Consider the following 25,052-nt stretch of genomic DNA (forward strand, 5'->3'; position numbering starts at 1 on the left):
CTTGGCTTTGCTGAACACCAGCGACCCACTGGGCTGGAAACCTTAAGGTTATGCTGAGATGAGAAAGCATCTGTTTGCTTTATTTCTGACACATAAATGACAAGATCAGCTCCAAACTGCTAGCGCTTCTGCAGTGGATAAAGAATATTTCCAAACACAGCAGAGTTTCCCTAGATTAGGATAAAAGGCAGGTATTTTTCATAGCAGCTCTCTTCTGCACTGCAGATCTGGGTCCTCTACTTCAAAGATGTCTTTATTGCCAGTGGTAAAAACGGATTCAAACTCCACCCTACTTCAAAAGCTTGATGAGCAAGATACAATTTCTTGCTCTTTCCTTCAAAACTATTCATACCCCAGGGTGACAATACTCCTGTAACCACTTTGAGCATTAACCTTTCCAGGGAAGGGGCACAGAAGTGAGACTCCAGGGGAGGCAAGCTCTGACCAGGAGACCCCCACGGGGCTCATCCGCCACTCCTGGTAGCCCTCCACGTTCCCAGGAGCACAGCTATCTCCTCCTGTCTTCCTCAGGCCAGACAAACAGGCTCCACTGCCAGATGCAGCCAAGCAACGTGACATCCCTACCATGCAGGTGGCATGTACTTCATCACAGAATCTGGAACAAACATCTCCCAAAACCATCACTTCCCAAGAGACAGCCTCTCTCCACCTTAGCTTTACTTTTTCCGACGTGCCTGACTCCAATAAGATTTGATAAGACCAGATAGGGGACTGAGAACTGTTCTTCCTCTTGCAGGAGGAGCGGTTTGAGTGACATGCCTTCTTCCATCAGCCCCATCCTTGTCACCGCCTTTAAACCCCGTATTTCACTAGCAATGTTGCTGCATGGGATAAAGACATAAACATGAGAACATCCTGCCTCAATTTTCCAGACTGTCCAGCTGTGATTGTTATCGACAGACTTGAGAGGTGGAAATAATGCGATAAAACAGAGCTCTGATGATGCTTAGGGTTTGTTTGGGGTTTTTTTAACATCTCTCTAGAAATCCCTCTTTTTAACATGAAAACCAGCAGAAAACGGATCAACAGTTACTATTGTTCTTGTGCACAACTTCAGTCAGCATACAGATCTCAATGTACTGCTGCTAGTAACACAAATACCAAGAGAAAATTTATTACCTGTAACACAAGAGACGACTGAGTAATCCCCATCTCATACTGTGAATTAAGGTGTTGTTATCCACGCGAGCATTGTGCAAACTTAACATCAATAGCCTGACAAGAAAGAGACTGAGCTGGAGGATCTAACACAATAAAAAATTACCAACCTCTGCTTGTTTGCACCACACGCTGATGTTCTTACGCTGAGCTTTCGTGAAATGGTCCCAAGCCTTTTGTTTGGAGGCAGAATGGTACACGGCCACTATCTGCTCGACTGTAGTATCAAATCAGCAGTCAAATCAGGGCAGAATATCATCCAGAGAGGGCGAACAAGAGGAGTAAAGGAGTAAAAAAGTGGAATCAGGCAGGTGGTTTGGCTAACCTTTTCTTATAACACTGTACTGTGCTGAAGCTATGCTCAGGAAAGGGACTCTGTGCCTGGAAAGAAAAGGGTGGACTTCACCAGGCCAGCGTCAAATGCTCACAGAGTAACAATCAACCGGGAAAACGGCATCTGCTCTCAAGCGAAAAAAAGGAAGGCACACGCTGTGCTGAAAAATATTCGAATACGCAGCGCAACGCTGCCTACGAGTGTCGCAAGTACAGCTGGGCAGCACTCGCCCTCTAAAATGGGAAGATTAAGTACACCCATGAAAGCTGGCACTTCGGAGGCTCCTCCGTCCTGTGGGTGCAGGCCCAAGGAACTGTGCCACGGCCAGAGCTCGGCCGCATCCCGCCCCTGCACGCTACAGAGAAAGGGTCCTGGCATCAGCCACCAACTTCTTCCGCTCCTGAGATCTATTCCTTCTATTTCTCTAGAAAATTTGCAGCGGGTTTTGGAAATACAAAGCGCCGCTCCTCAGATGAGAGCTCACCCAACAGCAGAAAGCACGTCTACCTGAGGTTTTTTTTATGCTTGTGATGTTATAGTAGGCATAATTCTCACAAAATAAGATCAGCTCTCTGCTACTTAGATTAACCAAAGAGTGGCTGAGATATCAGTGGGTGTTTTATTGAGCGGAGTTGCATGCTGCTGTCTATTACTACTGACTCTGCAGTGCTTACTGTATTTCCCTCTGGACCGTGTGCCCGTGTTTTTTACCACGAACAGAATTTAAAAAAAAAAAATTTCAAAAATCAAGTATCAAACAAGTAACAGCCAAAATTACTGAATATAAAACCAAAAATTAAAGAATGTTTACAACCTAGCCAAGGGACTCAGGGAGACTTAGTACAATTGTGGAGAAGGTCCTCTTAAAAGTAAAAAATTCAGACTTACTAAAGAAAGGATGTGTAAAAGGCAACGAAAGGTTTGAGGGACTGTTAAAGGTCACATCTTGGAGCTAATATAGCCCACGCTTCTCCCTTGATTTCGTGGTTTAACGAAGTACGGGGATTTGAAAGACCCAGATGTGAAAAAGGTTAAAAATGCTGTTCTGCAACAGGTTTTCAGTTGTGACCGAGAACAGGCCGTTGGGAACACTCTGCTGCATCCTACCTTTGGTATCCTGTACACTTCGCTGAGGCACCAGATTACCAGGAACTTACCTTGACTGTGCACAGAAGTGGAGTTGAAAAGATGACAGAACTACTAATAGACTATAATTAAAAGAGGAAGAAAATTAAGAATTCATTCTCTCCTCCCCCCGAGCTGGGGACTCTTACTCCAATAAAAAGTACCACAAGAAACTTTTGCCAAGTTAATGATACGTGCTTATAAATTAACTGTAGCTGCACAGAAGCAATTGCTACTTCTTTTCCCGGAGCCCTTGTAGGGTGGCCCCTCCAGACTCTGGAAACTAAGCGTCTTCCCTACAGCAACAGACAACCAACGCGGAAACACTACTCACACTGAACCAGAATCCCTGAGAGAGCAAGCTTGAATTTCTCTTTAGCTTCTTCCATCTCTTTCTCATGAGCGGCTTTCTCGTTCACTAGTCTGCGAATGTGGCTGTTGGCCGACTGGATCATGGAGTAGAAGTTGTTGGCAGTCCTCCTGTTCACTTCTCCACGCTCTATCCAGGTCAGCAAGGTCTGGATGGCTTCCAAGAACTTTGTGTCATCTGCAGCAAGAAAGGATGCCTTTACACCACACAAGTACGGGGTCCCCTGCGCAGCTTTTAGATCCTTTACACCCTTCTACATGAACAAGGATGGTTTGGAAGAAACTGTTGTACTCAGGTATGGGCTTGTTTTTACAAAAAGGCAAACAATTCTGAAAAAGAGATGGTTAGGAGAGCCGCCAGGCACGGGGCTGAGGGCTCAGTCTGAAGGGGCTCTGCAAGGTTCAGATGGCACCATCGTTTCAGTTCAGCAAGACGATCACTGGAGAATACAGATCTCTGGCCCAGGATCTGCCCAGGAGGGTGGCCGCCACCTGCAGAACCACTTACCTTTCAGCTTCTCAGCGACAATGCTGCACTCGTGGTCGGAGTAATGGACGACGGGAGGCGGGGAGGGCGGGCGGAAGCGCTCCTCTTCCAGCCTCCTACGATGGCGCTCCTCTCTCGCCAGCATCCGCTGCTTACATTCCCACTCGTACAGATCATCCCGAGCCTGAGCAAAATCCACATGTAGGCGCCCGGTATCCTTCTTGTCAGTGCTGGAGCCCAGCCTGATGCGATAGCCTGGCAGCGATGACAACAGCGATCAGACAGGACAGGTGACTTACCTTCGGCTCCAACCACCCACCAGAGCCCGTGTCTCATTCCTGCAGGGCAGAAAGCCCCTCAATGGAAGAGTTGACTGAAGAGCATAGTGCACAGAGAGTGATGCTGGAGAAGGAAACATTGTTAGGGGGTTTGCTGCTTTCTGCCTGTGTTTCGCACATGCCAGGCGAGACCTTACATGGGCTGTTCCTCCTCTAAACATTAGCAGGTACTGGGTCTCGAATAGCAACTGTAATTGGACACAACCTCTCAGGCAGTGGGACTAAGCCCAGCTGTTCACACGGGGGAGGCAGAACTGCCTTGGCTCCACACGTTCGCAGGCTCCAGAAGTTGGGGATGGGAAGGGAGGAAATTAGAGGTGAGACACGGCAAAGAGGGCAGCAGCTGGATGGTGGTAATCTTTGGAACAGCCCCCATCACCCGGTGGGAGCAGGAATAACGTGAGCAGATGTGCACGTCTGCTGCATGGGAAGTCTTCTCACCACCACAGTTTGCAGGACTCTCTCTGGAGTTTCACAACAAACATGCTGGAAGGCTCTCCTCCATGGCTGAGAAAAGCACAGGTGGGATGTACGGAAGGAAATCTGAACTACGTACGAAGAGCAAACCCAGGAACAACGCTTGTGTGGGGAGGACACTGATGGCTCTGCACATGACCATGGCTTGGGGCAGGAGGAACTACAAGCAGAGAAAGCCTGCAGCTAGAGGCTGGTTTGGCTATGTAGGAGGGGTGACTGCAAAGAGACGCTGCTCTCACTAATGGGGCACTGCAAGTCTAACCCGATTCAACAGCCTCTGGAATGAGACACAATGCTTACAATCAGTCAGAACAGGCTACAGAAAAGTTTCCATTATTTTAAATAGCAAAGATCGCTTCCCACACTTATCTTGACAATCTCATCTCTCTGGAGAGAGTACGGGCTTCGGAGGCTGTGCACTGGTTTGTTAATGTACTGAAAGAATGAATTTGGAAGGGATTTTAGCATGGAAATAGAAAGTATTTCTGTATTTTTCTAGAATGGTAACGGGTCAGGTGGAGAGCCCAGGCTGCTCAGGGCAGGCGTAACCAGCTCTGCAAACATGGGCTTGGCTGGGAACACACGCTCTGCCAGCCAGGCAGAGTCTGCAAACACCAACCACGAGGTGCCTGTCCACCACAAAACAAACCTCTTAAAACTCCACGGATGCAGAACAGGGGCTCCTTAGGCAAAAGGAGGCCAGCCCAGCTCTGACGACTGACAGAGAAAAACATATCGATGCAAGCCAAGCACACCATCCAATTAACAAGTGATTGAGAGCACCTGCAAAATTTTATAGCACCCTAAAGCATTATCTGCAGAATCAGCTGGACATTCTTCCAGGTACCTCATCCCAATATTTTGTAGAGGTCTGCAGTACTCAAAGTAAAAACTATTGCTATCTTTCCTATCAGGAGCTGCTTTCAGAAATTGAATTAGACAGCAGAAAAAGAGGAGAACTGACACTTGCAACAAAGCCTATCATTGTAACTATAAAGAAGTCTCTGTCCCAGAATTCTAAGCTACCACCTGAGACAGAGATACACCTACCAGAAAGGTAGAGCGCCTTGTCCACCATGAACTCCTCAGCAAAGCGGATATGACAGAAATTCTTCTTACTCTTTCGAATAGCTATGACTTCCCCACACTGTTCAAACACTTCCATGATGATCTGCTCGGTTCCGTTTTCCGGCAGCCCTCCAACAAACACCGTCTTACACCCTGGGGGCCTCTGTCTTGTTGCTGGAGGGGGAAGGTCTGAAGAGAGCAAGAGAGAGCAGAGCGGGTTAATTTTTGGTTTGTCAGCACAGGTTCCTTTCCTCTGCCCACCGCTCCCGAGAGATGACCATACCCTCCTGGCTTCCTTCAGATGTACACCTAGCTCCGCCGCATTCGACCTTACCAAGCAGACGTATAGCACAGCTGAGCTGCTACATGCAAATAAGCACATTTACCGGCCTCTTTCCAAACACGAGCACTCAGGAGCCTGAAGCCCTCCAAACCCTCTCCCTAGCACAAGCAAAGGCTCACTGAGCTCCTGTCGTAGAACATAAGCAGCACCAGGACCTCAAAACTTTAGCATGAGAGCTGCTATACAAGCACAGCTTAAAGGACTGTCCTAACGTAAAGAATATGTAGAAAACATATACGAGGATCCTAAAGGGCAAAAAGCTATACAGCATCTGTAAAGGGTACAAAAGTATTAACATTAAGGGAAGGTCATGAACCAAATTTAGACTAAAAGGATATTATGGAAGGAAGAGATGAAGGAAATGGGTATAGCCAAGAGGTGTAGAAGGAATTAGTAGGGTGTTTTTTTTTTCCACATGTATGGCTGAAATGAACCACAGAACATAACACGGGCTGGAAGTTAAGTCTGGTTTGCCAGAAGCAGGCTGCTGAGTAGGCTCGCTCACCCACCTGTACCGCTGCAGCACACAAAAAAGACTCCGTGAGGCTGCTGTGACTTGGAGAAGTGTTTCTCCAGCACTGAACTCGTTTCCATGCTCAGGTGCCCACCTGGCAAGTGCAATGAGACCCTCCCAACTCAGTACATGAAGGCTGAGAAGGATTATGCGCTTGTTACCCGGTGTTTCTTAACTGGGTTTCTTAGCTGGGAAATCCTAAATGAATTTCCATGCTGAGATGCATTGCTCATGGTTAAGTTCACAGAATTACACTACTTACATATTTATTTAATAAAATCGTTGTTCCACATTCTTTTAATTCTTTGGCATGTCTCCAGGAAAGTTCTTCCAAAAGCAATTATTAGGATTATTTATTTTTTTTTTTTGAAAGAACTCCTTTTCGTTCCCACATCGAGCCTGACCACTGACTTGGTACAGCCTTACAAAACAGCATCCTTAACGTTCTTTTCTGTAAACCCAAGTTCTGCACCAACAGTTCCTTTTAACGCCCTACTCCTACTCCCCAGGAACAGAAGCTGCAAGCCAGCGCCTGGCCAGGAGCTCGCCCAGCCCAGTGCAGCTCGTGGCAAGGGCCCCCAGGAAGGGCTCAGAAGCGCTACGAGATGCTGAGGTTGCCCTCTCAGGATAACACTGACCACAACTGTTAGGTTCTCCCTGAAAACCAAGTCTAATCCCCTTTCCAGTACACCTCCGTAACCTTATCAGACCTTCCCTCTGCCTACTTCGCTATCAATACCAATTTTTCTTGGAAACTTCCTAAATTGCCAGCCCTGATCACATCTCGACAGCAACCTCCACAGTCTAACGTTTGTATCGAACAAAGTTTTGCACCGACTGTATCTCAGATTAAAAGACAGGTGTTAGGTCTGTGGTAAGGACACGAAACACAAGGTAACAGCTGTAACAGAGGATGTTCAACCCACCCTATCCGCATTTTGCAAAAAATATGTTTTTAAGTCTTTAGGTAAATAATGGCAATAGGAGTTCCCTTAAAATGTTCTGCTAGACTAGCTCAGAGGAAGAGAAATTGCCTCCCTGGCAAATATCCCAGGCAGATGTTTGGCAGGAATTAACATTTCAGCTGGCATCTGTTCGCAAGGCCACACTAAAGGAGGGATTAATGCAGTGGGGGAACCAGAAGAGGACCAAAGTCCCAGGGAAACAGCACTCAGCACGTCTCACACAACTGAGAACAGAAACGCCCGGGTCTGGATGAAGTCAAGAGCCAGCTCGTTACAAGAAGGGAAGGGAAAGGTCTTCAAAGCAGCTGAACCATCACTGGAAGTCACCCGCAGCACCAAGAAATGCCAGCAGCTCTGATGGATGAGAAAGGGGGAGCACAGAGAGCACAAACACGGGAGAAGGGGAGCAGGAGGAGGCGTGCATGCAGCAGCACCCCGGAGGGAGATCGGTCTGCACCACGCACACAGACCTTAGGTTGAAAAGCCACTGGGAACGTGGCTAGAAGAAACCTGGGAGGAGCACATACCTTGAAAGCAGTGTCTGAGTGGTTCTGTGACTGTTAACTTGTTTGCCAGGATAAAGATGCACTATTTTGTTACACGTCCAGAGCTAGAAAGGGACTAACAGTGCACCTCCCTTCTAACACAGCGTTTGAAATTCTTGAACTCATCAATGAGTATTTAAGCTAAAAACACCCACCACCACCCCCCAAAAAAAACCAACACCCCCCCCCCCAAAAAAACCCAACCCAAAACTGTTTCCATGACAGCGAGACAGGTTTTCTTCTGGGGATGGTGAACCAAGAGATAAATCATCAGTCCGGGCATGGCAAGAGTTTTATTTAAAATGCTGGGCATGGGAGCACGACATCTCCCGCTGCTGGAGCCCATCAGGCTTGGGTGCCATCTGCTGGCACCTCTGCATGAATTATATACAGACACGCAGTTACAAACATCTCCCGCAACTTCTCTGCGTTCTGAAAAAAATGAAGTCCCTGTTTTTCCAGGGGCCCCGACACCACGGCTGGGCTGCGCAGGCACTGCAAGGAGAAGCATGCCGAAGACTGCACTTACGCTCCTACCTTCCCCAGTCTGTGCTTTCTGTCAGTTTTACACTTTAGCGTTTATCATTAGTGCCTGATGGGGTAGAACACTTCTCACCCCCTTGTCTGGCAATAAGCACAGCTCATGGGATCTGACTACTGCTTCATCTCTGACGATAACAAGCCAAGGAGAGCCCTGTTTGCAGGCAGAGCTCTGGAGAAAAATGGAGAAACAACTGCACTTGCTTCAGTTACAAACCTAAATGGGAGTATTTAAACCTGCTAAAGTAGGACATAGAACAAAATTGTTGTTGGAAGGAAAACAGGCGAGCTTCAAATGAAGTGAGGCCAGGGTATGCGCAGGAAGGACTGAAATCAGGGGTATGGCTTTGCAGTTCAGCTGTGAGATACAGAGAAAAAAGAATACCACGGATAAAATCAGAAGTGACTTGGACCACAGTGTGCCGTGCCTAAGGAGAGGATTTGGATAACACTAGAAACGTTTAAATGTTTTTTAATATTCTAAAAAGACATCATGCTATGAAGAGCTCTGCGACTACGACATCGAATTTCTCAGACAAAAGCTGAAGAACAAATGTGTCAATAATGATATTGCAAATGACCAGTCAATACATTTCATCAGGTAGTTCTTGAGCCCATAAGAAGTGACACCTGAAATCCACAGGGCAGCAGTCTGTAAGTATTAAGGACATTAGAGATCAGCTAGTGCTAAAACAAATAATCTTGCTGGAGCAACCACAAGATGATCCACTTTAATTGACATTAAAAGCTAAAAAAGCAACGTTTTTGCTGCGGGTTTTGTAACTGAAGGGGCCTTTATTTCATAGCAGCAACTTTAAGAAATTAAAAGGAACTGGTCTGAAAAGTTCTAAGGACTTGAATGTAATTGAAGCTTCCAATAAATGAACGAGAACCTGTATGGCAAAGCAAGGGAAAATAAAGCGCCTCGCCCTGCGAGCCTGGCGGGATGAGTAATGACTCCGAACCAGACTTCGGAAATACAGAGCCTGCAACAAACGGGAAAGGAATCGATTACCACAGAAATGTGCACCTTAGAAGCAGAAAGAGTAAGATTTGACCAAAAAAAGTAATCAAGCTGATGCAGAATCTTTTAATGGAAATTAATACAAGTACCAAGAAGTCCCTCAGCCAGAAAAATCCCAGAAGTCCAGAAAACGAAGAACTGGGACAGACCGGGCGCTAAGATGTAACCGATACAGTCCCTCCTAACAGCAATAGCTAAGGATATCCTCCAGTGCCAAGAAGTGAAATCTCCTACTTATCTCCACCACATCTACATCTTGTTGGCTATTTCATTGCCTTCCTCCTCCACTGCACAAGCCCAGCCAACTGGCAGGTAACGATGTATATTCCCCCCTCTGGTTTTTATTATAAAAGTGAGAAGAAAGGGTCAGCCAGCTAGTTTGAAGAGGAACCTTGTTTCCTGCCATAACCTGGTGAGCCCTGACTGTTTCTTAAAGTTTTCTGTCTTATTTTCAACTGCCTCTACTCACCTTCCATCACATTCTGCAAAACCCAGGGCACAGACTCAGCACGGACCACGCTGGCTGACCCAGTCCCCTTACCTCCAGGAGCCTGCTGTCTTCGAAGGCTTAGATGATACATGCAGGAATCACGCCATGAAGATTAGAGTTCAAATATCCAGGGACTGGAACGCTCTCTTTCCCAGCCCTTATCAGTCTGACAACCGAAAAGGCTATTTACTGAAAGGGCACACACTCAGTGACAGGAATAGGCTTTTCCTATTGCTCTGCCACCTGCTGCCAGCACCTAGTCATAGTGACTCACCCCAGAGCAATGTAATGGCTCTTCTCTTGTATACAAATATATATATACACACACACAGACACACGTATTCCTGTACAGACAGACAGAAACAGGAGAAAACACAAACAGACGGTTACGTGGGTTAGGCGGGAAGAGAGTGCAGCTTTTGCAGTGAATGATCTCCTTCACGGCAGGCATGTCCGGAGGGATGGGAGGTGGGACTATCCCCAAGCCTGGCATCATGGGGTTGATCGGGGGGATTCCAGTCATCATCCCAAGAGCAGGATCGAAATCTAAATGGGGGAGAGAATAAGGGAGTCAGGTAGTGGTTTGGACCCATACAGTGACTGTTCGCTCAGACAGCAAACTGAGTACTCTCCCCACACGTGCCAGTGAAAATGAACGAATAAACAACGAGAGAGGGAACATCACAGTACAACTCACCAGGACTTTAGATTTGTGTCCTTAAAACAACTTTTTAAAAGCTATTTTATTGTTGATTGCCTCAGCCAAATACATTTTCTCTATTCAAATAAACCACTTCCTTTTCTACTCTGCAGACACCATCTCCCATCTAGTGTCAGAACCTTCCTCAGTAAGGTTCAGCCACATGAAGAAATCTGGCGTATGGGAACAGTGTAGAACCTAACCCAGTCGGGTTTCATTACGTAGTTTAGCAGCGCAGAGCGCCTGTGACACGGGGTGAAGGGCATCACCTTGCAAACTAGACAAGTCCCAGTTTTCCTTTGATCCTAAGCTGGCATCACTGCAGATGCTACTCATACCCCCGAGGCAGGCACACAGGTTTGTGTTCCTCTCTTCAGAACTGCTACTTACAGCGATGCGGATGCAAGGTAACTTTTAGTGCCCGGATTGGATGTTTGAGTTTGGTAGCTCAATTTTGTTTTCCTTTGTATTTTGAAATATTTTGCCTGGGGCTACATTTCTACACAGCTCAGTATGTCGCTTTGCTTGCCTAACTTTGATTCCCTTGCACTTGGTACAAGTGTTGCTGTTCCTTTTGCGTCACACGTGAACGGTCACAGTAAAAGCACAGATCTGAGGCAAATCCTCTGCCATGAAACAGGCCTTTCAGAGGAAGGCACGAGAAATCTTCCCATAGCCAGCTGTGAAACATGGGTGTAGGAATACATGTGAACTGTACCCTTTTCCATGCCCGGCTGACGCCTGGTCTATGACACCTGGCTTGGAATGCATTACATTAAAGTTGCAGAATTTTAATATTTAAGCTTTCATTAGTAGATTTCAGAGGTGATACCATCAAAAAGGTCAGGCAGACAGCACTGTTTTCAGCTATTTCAAGCAGCATTTTTACCTGTCTTAAAAAATAAATAAAAATTACGCAAGTCTATCTTTAGGCAGAGCCCCGTTCCACAGCACAGGCAGCCTCACTGCTCCCTGTGATGGTGCTACCCGGCCCCCCAGACCACACTGCATACACATTTTCAAGGAAATGCGCTGTAAGGAATGACGAGGGTTGGCCTGAATGATCGAGGCGATACCTGTACGACTGCTATCTCAGGGCACAGAGGTCTTTGAGCCGGGCTTGGCTCATAGGCTCGGACCAGTCAAAAGAGGATGGGGAGAGGCTACCCCATCCCAGATCTCTGCGGTTTAAATTCACGTGTTGCTAAGCTGAAGTCTGAGATGAAGGTCACCTCGTGAGTGGCTGTGACAAAGCCCAGTGAAGACATGAAGCAGCTGGAGAAAAACTGCAGGACATAACCCTGAGCAAGTAACATCCTGATCCACCCTGCGGCAAAGGTACAGCCACTGGAGGCAAACCGAAGCGCAATGAGCACAGCACAGCCCCTTTCCTGAAGGCCTGGAAGAACGCTTTGATACTGTGAGTCAGCAAATATAAGAACCCTCTAAAACTCAATTGGTAGTTCTAGAAAGCAGGCCTTCTTTATTACAGCGCCAGGCACACAGGGGATCGCTCCACCTAGTGTGTGCCCGGAGTTGCCCTGCTACAGGGGTTACATGCAATCAAAATAGACATATTCATTACATTTCTATGAAATAATTACCATATTCATGCTATTCTTTGACCTTATTAATATATGCAAATGTCCTTAATGCATGCACTTTCACATTCATTGGTGGTCTTCCAGGGTCCGCTGGTGGTCGTCAGTCTTCCTCACCGTGTCCGCTGGTTGAGCTCAGTCTCTGGACGTGGTCAGTTCATTTTCGGCTTGGTTACACAATTCTTACTGATACTAAACTGGCTTATTCTAGTACATTTCCCTTATTTATTCTTTTCAAGGATACAGTGCCTCCAGACTCCCTTCTGTCTAATCACATTTAGCAACTTCGAAGACTATCTTATTCACAAAGCATTCCAAGTATGTCAGACTTAGCTGTGTTGCTCCAATTACAGGGGACTGTGTGTTCTTTTTGAAGCCGTTATCAGGGGTCAGCTTGCCAAAACCAGCATCCTGGCCTCCCACTTAACAATACATCTTTCAGATTGCCTAGGTTTAGGCTGGGATGCTCATTACTTCCCTCCCTTTCAGCAACATCTGTGCCAGTGAGCTCCAAACCCAGCTGTGAAGCATTAGACCAGACTCACAAACACTACTGGTCTGGGCCAGCCAGCCGTTGGGCACACAGCAGGTACTGGAGCAGGCCCTGAAGTGCCCCCCTAAGCAGCACAGAAGCCACCCCAGGACACCGGCTCTCCACATCCCGTTATCCTCCTGCTAAAGCACCCTGGAGATGGTAAAGAAATCCTTTGTATTCCTGGAGCTGTACTCCAAAATGTCAGCAGGAGGGATCTGGACCTTGCCCTACTGCTGCCTATCGAGAGCAACTGGAAGGAAGAGGAATCGCCAAAGCTCTCACTCTGAGACAGCAGAGGATGGGAGACACACGGAACACACAGTGATCTGCTGGAAAATGCAGAGACCATTCCACACGTCCCTGTGTTAGAGTCCAAGACCCCATTTGTCTTCCCAGCACAGTATGACATAAGTACACCCAAGAGGTCAAGAGCACAACCTCAGTGCTGGCAGCAAGAGGGGCAGAACAAGGAGCATCTCGGCCACCTCCCCGCTATCCTTGGCAGGGTGGTGGCTGTTCTTCCCAGCCCTAAGCCAGAGGTGCCAGGGGTCACGCTGGGCTACCTGCCACATGTCAAGGAACAGTGAACCCACTGCTACAACTTTTTCAAGCCTCTAAATTCAGTCCCTTCACATTTTATAATTCTTCATGCCAGTGAGAGCAGTCTCACCTTGCCCTGGTAATTTGTTACTGCTGCGAGGTTAGCTGACAGCCACGGGTGTGGATGCCAGTCAGAGAAAATCCTTAATGCAGGAACGGAGGAGCTTGGGGAATCCGAGGGAGGAGAAAGCCAAGATGGGTGTTTCTTTGATTAAGCAAGACTTACAGCTTTCTAAAAGCATGAAGGGATGCAATTATCAGAAGGAAAAGAACTAGCAGGGTAGTGAACTATCCCATTGTAATGAAAAGTAGAAAGTGTGTGTGCAAGGGCAAACAGAGCCGTGGTTTTTCCATTTGTGGTGAGCCCCACTGTTTGTTGCTCAACCAGCAATGCGTAAGACAACTTGCCAGCCTGTGCAGAGACCTGCTTCTTCCGTTAAGAAGCTGAGCCCATGGCTGCAGGCCAGCATCCAAGAGGCTTAGGAAACAGATTCAAAAGAGCCAGTCTCCATTTTTAAGAACAGGAAAGAAGAAAAAAGTCCTCAGGGACTCTAAAGAGTTCAAAAACAACACGTCTGGCCATACTTCTCGGTGAAAGCTGTAATAACCTTTTCTATACAAAGCTGGCAGTGGTTGGATGGAGGGAAAGGTGCTGCACATTCATTTGAGACATTGAGGTCCTTGTAAAGCATCTCACAACTATATGCTTTACTTCATCTGTAGGAACAGAAATTGGCTGGTAAATTCTTAAGCATTTTTAGACAGTTTTTCTGTGACCTACAACTTTAGTCCCACCCAGCTTTCAGCAAAGATGGCCCAAAGCACGTCAGGCTTCCACTGCCACTCATCTTTAACAGATACTATAAATATGGCTGGTCTAAACTTCAAACCATCACTGTGCTTGGGAACTGATCCATATTCACCAGAGCATCCTGCTTGCTTGCAGCCAGATCAGAAGAAAATATTTTGCCCCTTCTAAAGCATTGAGTCATGTGTGTTGGGTGTAGACCTCCTGATCTCAAAAGGATCAAAAGAAACATCACTCGGAAGTCTTCCACTATTCTTACAGCAGGGAATAGGAGACTGGCTTCAAACTTGTGTGCTCTCCTAAGACAGACTTCTACTGATTTTTACTCAGCAGAAGCATGGGAGCAGGAGAATGACATGAAAACACCACCCCTACAGCAAAGACAAATGTGGAACAAGGCCTAGGGGACAGAAGAGTACAGGCTGCGTGCAAAACTTACAGCAAGTTAAGTGAGGTTCTTAAATACACTATCAGCTGCACAGCAAACTACCTGCTCTATGCCACAAGAGCAGAAATAGGATTGTAGAGCACTGCCAGCACAGACACTCCCTCCCCAGGTGAGCAGGCAATTATTCAGGCAGGAGACGGCATCCTTCTCAAGTGCTTACTGCAGTAAAGCACTGAGACAGTAATTTCATTTCAGGATTCTGATGCACAGGCAGCCTGCACTGCCGAGAAATCAGGTACAGCACAGCCCTCTTCCTCCAGGAGCTCTTTAACAAATCCTGGGTAGGACGACTCACCCATGCACACGCACTCCAGACTACAAGGTGGCCATTTCTGGAGCAGAAGCCTCCATAAACTTCTGCCATATCCATTTCGCTGCCTTATTGCTTTCCTCTCCATCTCCCTCCCACCCTTCCTTTTAAGCAGTCCCAGTTCAGCTTAGAATAATATATTACTTGATGTCACTGATTTCCTGAGCTCTGCATGGGACCCTCCTCCTGCTGGCCCACTGCACAGTATCTAGAGGTACTCCACAATAACCACGGTTTGCATCAAAAAACATGTATTCTCATTTCCACCAAAACCAGTTTTAAAACACTGACTTCTAAATAAATCACTTGCAGACGTTAATGCATTTCAAACACAGCTTATTAATGGTTCTAGTACGCGACAGACATTTCTCTAACTCAACTGAAATAGGCTCTTCCCAAAGACACGTTTGAAAGAAAAGGTGGGCACAGCCTGGCTACGCTCACATACCGGGCAGGAGGGGCTGTCCTGTCATCCCCATGGGAGCCATCCCTAGGTTGTTCATCGCAGTGGTCCAGGCAGTTGGGTCTGACATTGGCAAGCCCATCGGAATGGAGTCGAGGCTTAGATTTCTGCCACCATCTGCTGAGAGGAAAAAAAAGAAAAAGACGTGAGGAAGAGCTTAGTGCATACCTTAACTCTTCCTCGCTGGGCACATGTTGCCCAGCAAGGCTCTGCAGTGTCAGCATCCAAACCCAAACTGGAACCTAACACATAGGAAAGAGCCAAATAACAAAAAAAAAAAAAAAAAAAAAACCACCACAAAACAAACCAAAATCCAGTCCTGTCCCTCTCAAGTAGATGACATTTATAAATTATGCTTTATCCACTACAGTCAACAGCTCTAAGGGGCTCTAAAGGAACACTGATTAAAGGTGCAGGGTACACTGATTCCTCCCAAGAGATTTATGAACGAAGGACAAACTTTCACAGGTATAAATTGTCATAATTGCCCTGGATGTGACAGAGATGGCCAGTCTGTTCCAGCAGAGGGTACTTCCACTGCCATTTGAAGACATTCATCCTCCATCCTAGAAGGGGAAATAATGCAAAGAACAACGCCATGCTGCTCCCAGCAGTGTTAATTACTCAAGGTCTATCAGAGGTTTCTGGCAACCCAGGTGGAACTATCAACACACAAACATGTAGACTAATTAAGCATTCAAATCTTCTTCAGTGATTTGGCTGGGTCAGCCATGCCTTTAGCTGGTTACTTCCATGCACCATGAAGACATATGCTTTTTCTTTTGTTTGCACAGGTTTTAATTAGAGGTGCCCAAATGCAAAATATCTCATTTGAAAAAGGAAAAAAAAAAATGCTTAGCACAAGGTTGAGTCTGCACAGGGGAAAAACACAAAACCAAAAAACAATCCCCACACTAACTTTTTTTTTCTTGTGGAAAAAAACACAGAAGGAGCTATCCAGATGAAAAGAAAGCCAACAGCCACTGCCCAGGGCACTCTTCTGCTGAGGAGGAAAGCCAGCGCTTGAGGCAGTTGCCCAAATCAGAGCAGGGACACCAGACGTGGCCACCTGCAGCCACAGAGCAGTCTCACATGCCGTCTTCCTGATGAAGCTTTCATAAAACAAATGCTCGTTTGAAAGAAAATCTGACTTCAGCAACAGAGAGGTGGGGAGAATGTCATCAGCGGTACTGACACGAGCTGTATGAACAACTTCCTGGCTCTAAGCTGAAACTCAGCAGAGTTGATATTCTCCTATCTCTTATAACCCAGGACACAACGCAGTGCACAGATTCCCAAAGCTCTCCTGAAGCTCTCCATAACATGCCAGCAGGAGGAAATTTATTGACCATTTATCTCACCCTGTGATTTAAAGGTTCAGCATTTCCATTCCCCACCCTGTTCTACCACACGTCTCTTCTTGGCCTCAGAGAGGGGCCAAGAGATCAGTTCGCCTTCCCAAGATGCCACCTCTGTGCCCCTGGTGAGAGGTCTCCCACCGCACTGACCCATCTCCTGCCACCCACCCACCCCATGTATCGCTGGGGCCATCTCCAAAATCCTCATCTCCCACGCCCAACTTAAATGAAGCCCTGCCAAGGTCGAACATCTAGCCTTGGCTTCATCTTCCCTCCTGCCACTGCCCGTCCCACCACCCTTCGCAGCACAGTCACCCGCCTCACTTTTTACATTAGCCAAGCTCTACGCGCTAGCCCAGTGCCTACACCGGAGGTAACCTACGCACAAAATGCCACCTGCACACCTCTTTTTTCCTTATCTGACACACCTTATTGATTGGGGGAAAACAGAACATCCTTCGAATAGCTCAGACTTGACGCTCACTAGTCAGCAGACTTAGTCAAATCAAACGTGAATTAAAGCAGCACGAATAGAACAACATCGTACCACAGCCCCCAGGAAGGAAAACTCAGCTCTCCAGCTGTCAGTGATGAAATCTAACATCAAGCACGGTTTCTGGAATAAGACTGTTCTAGATTCATAGCAATGTGTTGCAATATGGTTAGAGAGATGGCAACACGACAGGCAGGACCTACGGCACATCGCAGCCCGCGAGCGAAGGAGACGGGTCCTCAATTACAGTATTTGTTCACCAGTTAGGGGCAGTGAACTCAACATTATCTTGCATTTTATTATGACAACATGCTCAACCACTGCTTTTTAAGTGGAAAGAACCTGCACAAGAACATCCATTTTGCCTCAACATAAGAGCACTAATGAATCTACTCCTTTCAGACTTGTGTAACTCTAATCCTCGGCACTATCTACCTACTTAAAGGGGGCTGATAAAGATGGGGACAGACTTTTTAGTAGGGCCCGTAGCGGTAGGACAGGGGTGACGGTTTTAAACTAAAAGAGGGTAGATTTAGACCAGGTATAAGGAAGACTTTTTTTACTCTGAGGGTTACACTGGTGCAGGCTGCCCAGAGAGGTGGTCGATGCCCCATCCCTGGAAACATCCAAGGCCAGGCTGGACGGGGCTCTGAACAACCTGATCTAGCTTAAGACATCCCTGCTCACTGCAGGGGGGTTGGACTAGATGGCCTCTAAAGGTCCCTTCCAACCCAAACTATTCTATAAATCTATAATCTCCCTCAGTGTGTTTCAAACCATCGGCTCTTGTGGCCTGTGGCCCATGTCTCCTGGGCAGGGGGGACAGAATCGATGCTGAGCTGACCCAGTTTTGTAAGTCCTTTGTCTCAGGAGATCTGGGACAAGCCCAGACTTTAGTTATCACCATTCATCTGTCAACATGACAGTGCTCAGGCTACCAGGTCAGGCACAAAGAGAGAGAAACAAAGGATACTGGGGAAGAGAAATGGGATTACCAAGTTGGCAGTTGCTAGTTTAAAAGAAAGAAATGAAATTAAAAATTAAGAAAGGAAGCACAAACATGAAATCCAAAATACCCTGGAGAAGGCAGCAATGCAGTGAGATCACGGATCATCCCACTGCACAAGGGTGAAAACCTGACAGTAAGTGTCTGTCCAGAAGAGACACGCAAAACAGTGCTTCGCCTACCTATCCCAAGCATACCTGTCCCAGCCCAGAACCGTATGTGTTATTCAACAAAGAGAATCACCACATGTTATTCAAGGTGCACAAGGTCCTGGTCTCACATCTCAGTGCCTAGCTGCCCAAATGAAAACCACATTTTGATTTCGTGATCACAACGTGGGCGGCTGAAGGTTGGGCCAGAGCAACCCACAGGCCTGCTCCTGCAGCTGCGTGCCTTGCACATCGCCTTCCCTCAGCGAGACGGCCTTCTGCTGCTAAACGGCACCTCTGCTTCCAGCCCAGCCGAGCCCTTCCCCTCCTGCCCCTGGCATCCCTCTATGGAAACGCCGCACAACTAAGTCCCACAGACCACTTCTTACATGATGTAACACCTTGTCTTTGTGGCATGAGCAGGTGCCACGTTTCCCCAGTCACACTGGTGGGATTGCAGTTTTCAACCACAATTTAATCTGCAAATACATGCTTTCGCCTGGTTTTTTTCCAGTCACTCTGTGAGAAATACAATAAAAATTTCTTAGATACCAGCTTCAGTAAGACTCCTAGATCTGATATTACAACATCATAACCGATTATGGTCCATTTAGCAATTTGCTTTTATTACATTATCTTAAAAACAAATGTCTCCAGTCATTCAGGCTGATCTGCCTTATTACGCTGTTCATTATGGTTGTGATTTTAATATTGATATATCATCCAATTAGAAAGAAAGGATAAACCTACTGGGACAGGTACAGAGATCCTACAATGCTTGACAAAAACATATACACAACAGTTGCTTTCGTTATGCACAGAAACTGCAGCGAGCACTCGCCCGAAGCCAGGCAAGCACGGAGCCACGGACACTGGTCTGACCGCAAGCGGCGGCAGACCACGACTTCATTTCCACCTCCACCCTCCGCATTAACACCTTAGCACAGCAGCTGGTTTCGGTCTATGCTTAGGTGGATGCCTTCCCTGTCGCCAGCCACCGAGCTGCTACTCGGCTCACCTGGAGGAACATTTGCTCTCTTCCTCTTCTTGCCCGGATCACTTCCATTCTCAGCTGCGCTTTCCAGCACCTGCGGGCCGGCAGCGCTGCCGAGCTGCAGAGATTTGCTGCTGCTGGCAGAATCAAAGGACAGATGGTTTAAGCCTAAAAGAGAAAAATACACTCAGAGACTTCCTTTAAATTGGCTTGTGATGCTTCAGGATCACAGTAATAAAAGAAATGCCCAGGCCCACACAGAAGCAGCCTTTCAGGCCCCTGGAGGAACTGTGCCTCCTGGTTACTGTCCCCAGCTACGCCTGATCTTAATGTCACACTGAGACCACTTTAAAATACTGCTCACAGACATTAACCCCAACACCCACACAAAGCAAACTGATACTGTAAACTAGGGGTGCATCTCCCCTGGGTTGTACAGTGCTTCATGTTTGGAAACTCAAGAGGAAACTCATGTTTTCTATTCCTTCCAGTCCAGGAATACATTTTTAATAATTACTTAAGCTTCACCCAATTCGTCACCAGCTGTGAATTCACCTGGAATTATTTACCAGGAAAAAACCAAGGCACATCTTGGATGATCTTCAAAAACATAAGGTACTACTGCAATTTTTATTCAAGGAGTTTGGCGAGCAGTTGCCCCCCTTCGTAGCCGAGGAAGGGTGCTCTGCGACGTGCATCCCCAAAGAGGGGAGCTCACAGCCCCAGCTGACTGGGCCAAACTCCTCCTCAGTCAAGGGACGGATCCACTATCAGAGTCCAGACAAACTTCTTCAGCCTCGGGGCTCAAGCTCCCTCTCCCCTAACCCGCAGCACAGGAACAGGCTTTCCTTTGCGGGCAGCAGCTTGTCTCCGATCCCTACGCGGTCGGTCCTCAGCCACACCACCGCCGCCCGCCCCACCGCTGGGCGCAGGCTAACGAGAGCGCAGGAGATGCTGGCAGCGCCTCCAGATGCTCATTTTAAGAGCTACAGCACTCAAAGACAGGGCACCTTGAGTCCCGTTGCTCAGAGCTTGTAACTGATAGAGCAGATCTACCGATGACTTAGGTTTACTCAAGAATAAATTTGATTGACCCATACCAATTAAGTAAATCTAAGGTAAAGGTATAAGCCTAGGACAGTTAAGATGGTACGAGCCACCGAGACCCCCTTTGCCTGACAGCACACGGCATGTTGGCTTTGGATAAAGCTGTCCATGTTTTTAACAGCCATCATCCACCTTGTGAGCTGGTATTACAGAAGCCCAGCCGTATGGCTCAACAAAAACAAGGCAAACCCTGACCGCTGCACCGGAGCTGGGGAGCAGAGGGAAGCAACCATCACAATTTCAAGCTGTCTCCCATTCAGTCACGTGGGAGACAAAAGGCTTTAATAGACAATTCACAAAACCGGGCAAAATTCGGGATCTTTAGGGGATATCATGAAACGGGACAAAAAGGTAAAGAGATCCTTAAACAACCAACTACTATATTAGTAAGAAAAGCTATTTATGCAGATATGAGTCAGAGAGGATTGAAGACAAATTGTTTTGCAGCTTCCAGTGTATTTCCCATCCATTTCAGGGTAATTCTGTGCTAAACCGTCACTTAGACGATCACCCTCCACAGATCGGTGGTGGACAAATTGCAGGCGACGGTCAACTCATCGCAGTTATGTGCCAGCGGAATGCCAACCATTCCTGGGGCTCTAAAAAGTGTCTGTTTCTTCAAACTACAGGTAAAAAGAAAAAAGTACTTTGTAAACAATTCCAAATTACCAGAGGTTTCAAACATAAGGTTCAAGTATGCAATTAATCACAGCAAGTTTTAGAGAGGTGTACTGCCCTCAGCTGAGCACTGGGTTCGTTATTCCACCTTCTCTCATGTTCAGCACTTGCAGGGATGCAAGACTGAAGGGACATTAAAACGTCCAGTTTGATTTATCTTTGTCTCAGCAAACTCACTCTGAACAGTCAGTGGAAAAAAAAAAAAAGTCTTTTTTGTGGACCTATATAAAGTGATAAAAGTAGCGACATTTCTGCGGAGGTACGCCTGTGTTCCTGGGGTGGAAAAACCAGCAGAACTACAGGAGTACCAAAGACAACAATTATGCCGACTCAACACACTGATGGGCCAGGGGTTTGTACCAAACCCTCCTCTAGACACACTGCCACGCCGCGATTTCTATTCTAGAGGATTCCACTTCCAAGAACTTGTTAATAAACATGGTTGCTGTGTACAGCTGTAAATAGACAGGAGAGTGGATACAGAGAGCCCAAAGGGGCTCTTCTCTTGGCTACTGAAAGGTGAGAACGCAAGAAGCCGCCAAAAAAATAAGTACTATTCAGCTGGCAACAACAATAGTCACGCCCGACTACACAAGATGCCTACAATGCTGTTTCTTAAATACCCCAAAGTCAAAATATCACCGAGGTCATGAGGGCTCAGGAAAACAAGTCTCAAATGCAGCAGGTTAAAAATAGAGAGGCCGTGCGTAGCACAGAAACAGGGAGAACAGAAAAGGAGCGATTTTAAGATTTACTTCTATTATTATACAGCTGATGGAAAAGGCAATGTTAACCTTCAAAGTGTGTTTTCCCAGGCTCTGGCGTAGGGAAGGACGCCGCCAGGCAGCGATCCAGCCGGACGCTGGTGCCGCCAGGCCTGAGACGGATGGACGCCCTGCCCTGGCTGAAGACGATACGCCACGCAGACACGCGGCATTAGCCAACACCTGAACCTTAATGCACACCACTCAGTCGGTTGCTTTCTGACTCACTGAAGAGCAAAGGCAGCCACTTACGCCAATTATTTCCATCATCGGTTTGAGCTAGGATGCTTGATTACGCTCTGCGGTGTAGAAGGAGCACTCAGATGCTGCACCTGCTCTGATGATCGTGCTGGGGGGGTAGGCAGCCAGCTCCAGCAGAGGTGGGCTAACAAGGAGTGAAAAACTACTTGCGTTCTTCACAAAAAAAAAAATTAACATATTTTGGAAAATAACCCAGATTCCTTAGCTACAGGACAGACGCTGGGGTCTACAGGAAGCAAAGGAAGTTCTCACAGCTGTACAGCCAGCAGCCCTGCCAGTTAGGTCATGAGTGAAGCCCTCAGAAAGTGCCTGCACCAACCGAACAGCTGATGCCAGCCCAGAAGGGAGGCAGCCTGCTCCTTCCCAGCTGCCCAACACACCCTGTACACCCATGCCAGCCCTGGAGACCTCCGGTGATCCGATTCAGCTCACACACTGGGCAGAAATTAATGCAGCGCCTGGGAAGTGGATAATGTTCTGCTCAGATTAGTATATCCAAGTTGCTGACAGAAGGCTCCAACCCTGACCTGACGTGCATAGGAAGGAGCAGAAACAGACCTGCAGATGCTCTCAAGTCTTCAGCGTCAGGTCCCATGACCCTGACTATCCACCGCCTCCCCATGGCAAACGAAGCACCCCAGAGCTGCAGACCAGCAGGCAACCTGCTGCAGCCCAGCTGTGAGCCAGCAATGTCTCTCCTGCTTTCGGCATGCAGATTAACAAAAGACCTATAAAAGGAGGAGGAGAAAAGACCTTGGTGACAGAGAACTGAACAGTAATTAATAAATACTTGTTTATCTTCTTGTCCTAAATCATTTCTACCTAAACATCCAGACCTGAGGCGCTGGCATTAAACACTGCCCCAAAGGCAGCTACCTGAAAAGCAACTAAAAAAGAAAAAAAAAAAAAAAAAAGATATGTTTGTGGAATTCATCAAGCCCTGTGAAAAGCCAGAAAGGCAGCTCAGTGATTAAAAGCATTCCTGAGGAATTCTCCTTCCAGTTATCTCCTGCACCAAAAGGTCAACCTGCTCGTGAGAACTTATTTAAGTAGCTGGGGGAGGGGAGCAAAGGGGAAGGGGAGGCTGGTGCGATTGCAAGTTGAACACTTGAACAGGCACAGGAACATGACTGCTGACTTGGTGACCCGACAGACGCTGTCCCAAGGCTCCCAGAGCCGTTCTCAAGTTCAGGTGATCAGCAGCAGCAGGCTAAGCCTACAGCACAGTCTCTTCCAGGCATTATATGTCAGTAAGTCAGGAAATCTCAAATCAGCCCCTCGGTCTCTCCTTTCTCGGCTGACCCTCACCATAAGTCTCACTACTGCTCTAAGAACCTGTCAGATCTGCTCCGCAGCACAGGCGTGACTCTGCAGTGGTGGCACCAACCTCCAGCAGGGCGAGCGCACCGGAGCCACTGCACGTGCCCAAGGACCGGCAGCAGAGCTTGGAACACACCCTCCAAAATGAGAACTGCAAAGTTTGAAGCAGGAGCAGTTGCCTAAAGGGATGAAGTTCATCATCTGCAAGAGGGTGAGGTGGATGTAAGCTACAACCCGACAACGAACGCAGAGACATGTTCACCTGGTGTTACCTGCCAACGTCGCGGGCTGCGCAGCAGGCCAGGAGTCGCTGGGTGCCCACCCACAGAGTTGACTTCTTCAAAGGAAGAGTCACACAAGAAAAGGCTGCAGTGAAGTAAGAGCCAGTTCTTCATTTGGACCTGCACGTATCAAAGCAGTCACACAAGTTTTTAATCTGATGTCACTTAATTCAAGCCAATCTTCCTCACCAGCAAGAAAAGGCCTATTGCAGAGCTAAAACTGTTAGGTTACAGGATAAAAGCTCATCTGCACACGCAAAGGAGCAGAGAGAGACAGTGATGGGTGGGGGAACCTGAATAACACCCGACTCTGCTCCCCCCAGGCCCATCACAGGAGAGCCATCAGCCCACCGAAGCCCATACCCACAAGCCCACGGCAGGTGGGAAGCCAAATTGCAGACGCCCAGGAAGGACACCCTGATGGATCCTCTCGCAGGGCTGTCCCAGGAGAGCCTTAGCCCCAGCACCCAGGCATGAAACCCATCCAGATGAGTCAAAGCCAAAGCAGCTTTCAGACTTGGGCACCAGATGGCCATGCCATCGTTCAGAGGGACCTAAAGGGCGGGTCTCCGGACCTTCGAGGCAGCTACCTCTCTTCGTACAATACAGAGGGAGCCTGGATAATCACCTTTTGAACAGCAAGACTTAAAGTCTCATCTTCTAACACCACTTCAAAAGTTGATAGCATGTTGGACATACTCCACCGTGCTGCTCAAACACAGCCTTAAACCTTAAGGTGAGAATGCCATCTTTAGGAGAGGGGCTCCTCCTCCCACTTGGACATACAGGCATACCGACTCTAAACTGTGTCAAAGCTAGTGCTCTGCTCCAAAAAAATAAATGCTATCCAAAAATAGGCAGCCATCTGTAATGCACCTCACGTCCTGCCGAATAACTGGGGGCCTGCGTTTGTGACACTCAAATTTCCCACCACAGCGTCTCATGTAGTTCCCTACCTACAACTTCAGCGACTTTTCCCCACATGCAAAGGGATTCCAAGGTCTCCAAGAAAAGAGTTGTTCTCACCAGTCACACAGCTCCGAAGGCCTTGACAAAACACCTGTCCCCTGTCATACACCAAATTACACCGTACACGCGCTGACGTCTCCTCCCAATGCTATAGCCCTGGGTTTCACTGTGATTCTTCCTCTCTACTCTCCTCAGAGAAGCTGGGGGAAGGCTTAATTTGGGGGCTTTGTTGTTGTTTTTAAACAAAGTAAATTCAGGAAACTATTCTTCTATTAGATTTTATGGGGTCACACTACCACGGATGAGCTGTGGTGTCCGGACACAAAGTGTGTTGTGTCAGGGTCATGCTCTCCTGAACGCTGTAAGAAGTCTCGTAGGATGAACTCTGCAAGTTGGGCTAATGCTTCCA

General features: G+C 47.5%; 1 protein-coding gene across 13 annotated transcripts in view; it reads right to left on the reverse strand.

Moving 5' to 3' along the window:
• Positions 1 to 25,052, reverse strand: part of ENOX2 (ecto-NOX disulfide-thiol exchanger 2) — a 54,212-nt gene that overhangs the window by 19,242 nt on the left and 9,918 nt on the right. For 5 of the 13 annotated variants that reach the window (XM_075106400.1, XM_075106398.1, XM_075106396.1 and 2 more), the window contains 7 exons: positions 19,288 to 19,431; positions 15,249 to 15,380; positions 10,189 to 10,344; positions 5,360 to 5,566; positions 3,516 to 3,749; positions 2,973 to 3,185; positions 1,290 to 1,396 (listed from right to left, as the gene is read on the reverse strand). In XM_075106400.1, the coding sequence (XP_074962501.1) occupies positions 1,290 to 1,396; positions 2,973 to 3,185; positions 3,516 to 3,749; positions 5,360 to 5,566; positions 10,189 to 10,344; positions 15,249 to 15,345 (1,014 nt within the window). In that variant the 5' untranslated portion in view covers positions 15,346 to 15,380; positions 19,288 to 19,431. Of the gene's footprint in view, positions 1 to 1,289; positions 1,397 to 2,972; positions 3,186 to 3,515; positions 3,750 to 5,359; positions 5,567 to 10,188; positions 10,345 to 15,248; positions 15,384 to 19,287; positions 19,432 to 23,665; positions 23,790 to 25,052 lie in introns of those variants that run through there. The other 8 variants (XM_075106399.1, XM_075106395.1, XM_075106401.1 and 5 more) reach the window with 5 other exon arrangements.

The sequence above is a fragment of the Phalacrocorax aristotelis genome, chromosome 11, assembly GCF_949628215.1.
Source record: "Phalacrocorax aristotelis chromosome 11, bGulAri2.1, whole genome shotgun sequence".
In the NCBI taxonomy this organism is placed as follows: domain Eukaryota; kingdom Metazoa; phylum Chordata; class Aves; order Suliformes; family Phalacrocoracidae; genus Phalacrocorax; species Phalacrocorax aristotelis.